Raw genomic sequence first — 2,500 nt, 5'->3', positions numbered from 1 at the left:
AATTATTACTGTAATGCATGTGTTTGTAATTCTCAATAATGATTTCATTACTGTAATTCAGTCTTTGTTTTACTGTATTAACTAACAATTCTGTTTTATTTAAAGCAGCAAAAACTGAGGGCGGTACAACCAATACAATGTTATTTTTGATATTTTTGTATGTAGATAACACATTTTTGTATTGTAATAAAAGGTCAACTGGAGAGTAAAATGCTTCATTGTCATGATGTTTTTCTTGATTTTGTCTCTTGATTTTGATGTGAAATATAAACTGAACATGTTCCTGACACTGTCACTCATTTCAGAATAACTTTATTATGTAGTATTATTTCAAATGTCAAATGTTCCTCTTTATATTCATTGCATTTGTCTTTAAATGACCTGACCGGCTCACACATGCACAAACACAAATAATCTCATAATCTTAATCAATTATTCAGTAAACTTTCACAAACGCAACATTCTTGAGTCATACGGCTTGTTAAATCAACACATGCATGATAAAAGATGTTATGATTCATGCCAACAGATGAACTTTAATATTTCATGAGATGATTGACATCTCAGATCGAATGATATTGTTGATCATGTGATAGGCCATATGACACAACGAAGCATTCATAAAAGTGTAATCTCCAAACATGCATTTCAGTTTATAAATCGCTCTGTTTTTAACATTAGATTGTATGATAATTTAAGGATGATGTAAAAGTACATCATACAGTCACGAGAGCAGAGATGCATGATGTCACAGCAGTGATCAGGTCAGATAAATGAGAGAAAGAAACGAGGGAAGGAAAAGAGGGCGTACTTTTCGCAACGGCGACTCAGCTGACCGGACTTTCTTGGGAGATATCTGTGAAGAGAGCAGAGAATTAATATCTGTGTATCTCTTCAGAGATCTCTCCAACAATACAAAACCTCTTGTGTCCAGTGCTGTCACCAACTAACCTACTAGTTATTATGTTTCCGAGCACCTCACAGTTCATTTCCGTCTATAAAAACGTGTCTGTCATTTTTTGTTTTAGGACTGTTGGTCTGATTTGAACAATATTTTTAATGTATGATCTAGATAACCTCATGACAAAAAGTTATCAAAAAAATGTAAATTTGTCTAATAGTTCAGAAAATACAAGTTGATAAGTGATTTAAAATAAGAAATCTTTTAAAAATCTAGTTTCAAACATATGTGTCAAGTTCGTAGAAATGTAATATTTGTGTCCAATTCGGATTCATAATAATAAAAACAAATTTTTTTATAGCATTTTCTACAAAACAAATGACTTTTAAAATGTCATGTGGTGTAGCCATCCAGTAAAAGGTATTAAAATAATTTTCTTGCACCTTGAAAACATGTGAGCATACAGTACTTAAAGGTGCTGTAAGCGATTTTAGCCATTCTACTTCCACGAGGATTACCGTTGGATTAGCCACGCCCCCTTTCCAAAACTCCGCCCTCCAAAGATGCAAATGAGCTTTATTGAGACCGATATTGTGCAGAAACGGTTGTTAGAAACAACAGCAGCAAAATAGCGCCCTCAACTGACAACTGTTATGAACAACATGGCATTAAAATGGCATTAAGCCTCAATAATTTGCTAAAGCTACAAAACTACGAGAATGCACAAAATGAAAATGACCTTTTCATGAAAAAATCTCTTACAGAACCTTTAATCATTCATTTAAAAAAGATAAAAACATTTTTTTATAAATATCATGAAATGAGTCAAGAAAGTTTTCTCCAGGTTACTCCAAATGACCTGAGCGAAATGTGCCTTTTCATAAAAACTTCACAAAGTCATGAGGGTCTAAAGAGGGTCACATTACATCAAAACAGCTACCTACATGTTGGTTACACTACATGACTTTGATTTGGTGGACAAACGTTTTTCAATTATTAATCATGTTTTAAAACCAAACTGTTTCTCTGTTTTAAAAAATATATATTAATAAAAGATTATTGTACACTACATTTTTTTTTCAAGAATTTCAGCTTTTAATGAGACTTGATTTTTTGTCTCCAGAAGGTTACATCACATGACATTTTTCTACTTAAAGCCCCAGAAAAAAAGATCAAAATCTTCATCATAATAGATGTGTATTCAAGTATTTTATTATTGTGAATTGCACTCTTTATGTTTTTTTTTCTCCCTAGTTTGGAATGCTCAATTCCCAATGCGCTCTAAGTCCTCGCGGTGGCGTAGTGACTCGCCTCAATCCGGGTGGTGGAGGATGAATCTCAGTTGCCTCCACGTCTGATACCGTCAATCCGTGCATCTTATCACGTGACTTGTTGAGCACGTTACCATGGAGACATAGCGCGTGTGGAGGCTTCACGCTATTCTCCGCGGCATCCATGCACAACTCACCACACGCCCCACTGAGAGCGAGAACCACATTATAGCGACCACGAGGAGGTTACCCCATGTGACTTTACCCTCCCTAGCAACCGGGCCAATTTGGTTGCTTAGGAGACCTGGCTGGAGTCACTCAGCACACC

The 2,500-nt window shown here is 35.2% G+C and overlaps 1 protein-coding gene across 3 annotated transcripts in view; it reads right to left on the bottom strand.

The window, feature by feature from the left end:
* Positions 1-2,500, bottom strand: part of LOC127409626 (serine/threonine-protein kinase PAK 5-like) — an 82,537-nt gene that overhangs the window by 43,400 nt on the left and 36,637 nt on the right. For all 3 annotated transcript variants that reach the window (XM_051644319.1, XM_051644318.1, XM_051644320.1), the window contains exon 3: positions 812-856. In XM_051644319.1, the coding sequence (XP_051500279.1) occupies positions 812-856 (45 nt within the window). The remainder of the gene's footprint in view (positions 1-811; positions 857-2,500) is intronic.

The sequence above is a fragment of the Myxocyprinus asiaticus genome, chromosome 19 (genome assembly GCF_019703515.2).
Source record: "Myxocyprinus asiaticus isolate MX2 ecotype Aquarium Trade chromosome 19, UBuf_Myxa_2, whole genome shotgun sequence".
Classification (NCBI taxonomy): domain Eukaryota; kingdom Metazoa; phylum Chordata; class Actinopteri; order Cypriniformes; family Catostomidae; genus Myxocyprinus; species Myxocyprinus asiaticus.
Note: the sequence above shows the minus strand (reverse complement) of the source record. Positions and strands in the feature narration are given on the sequence as shown.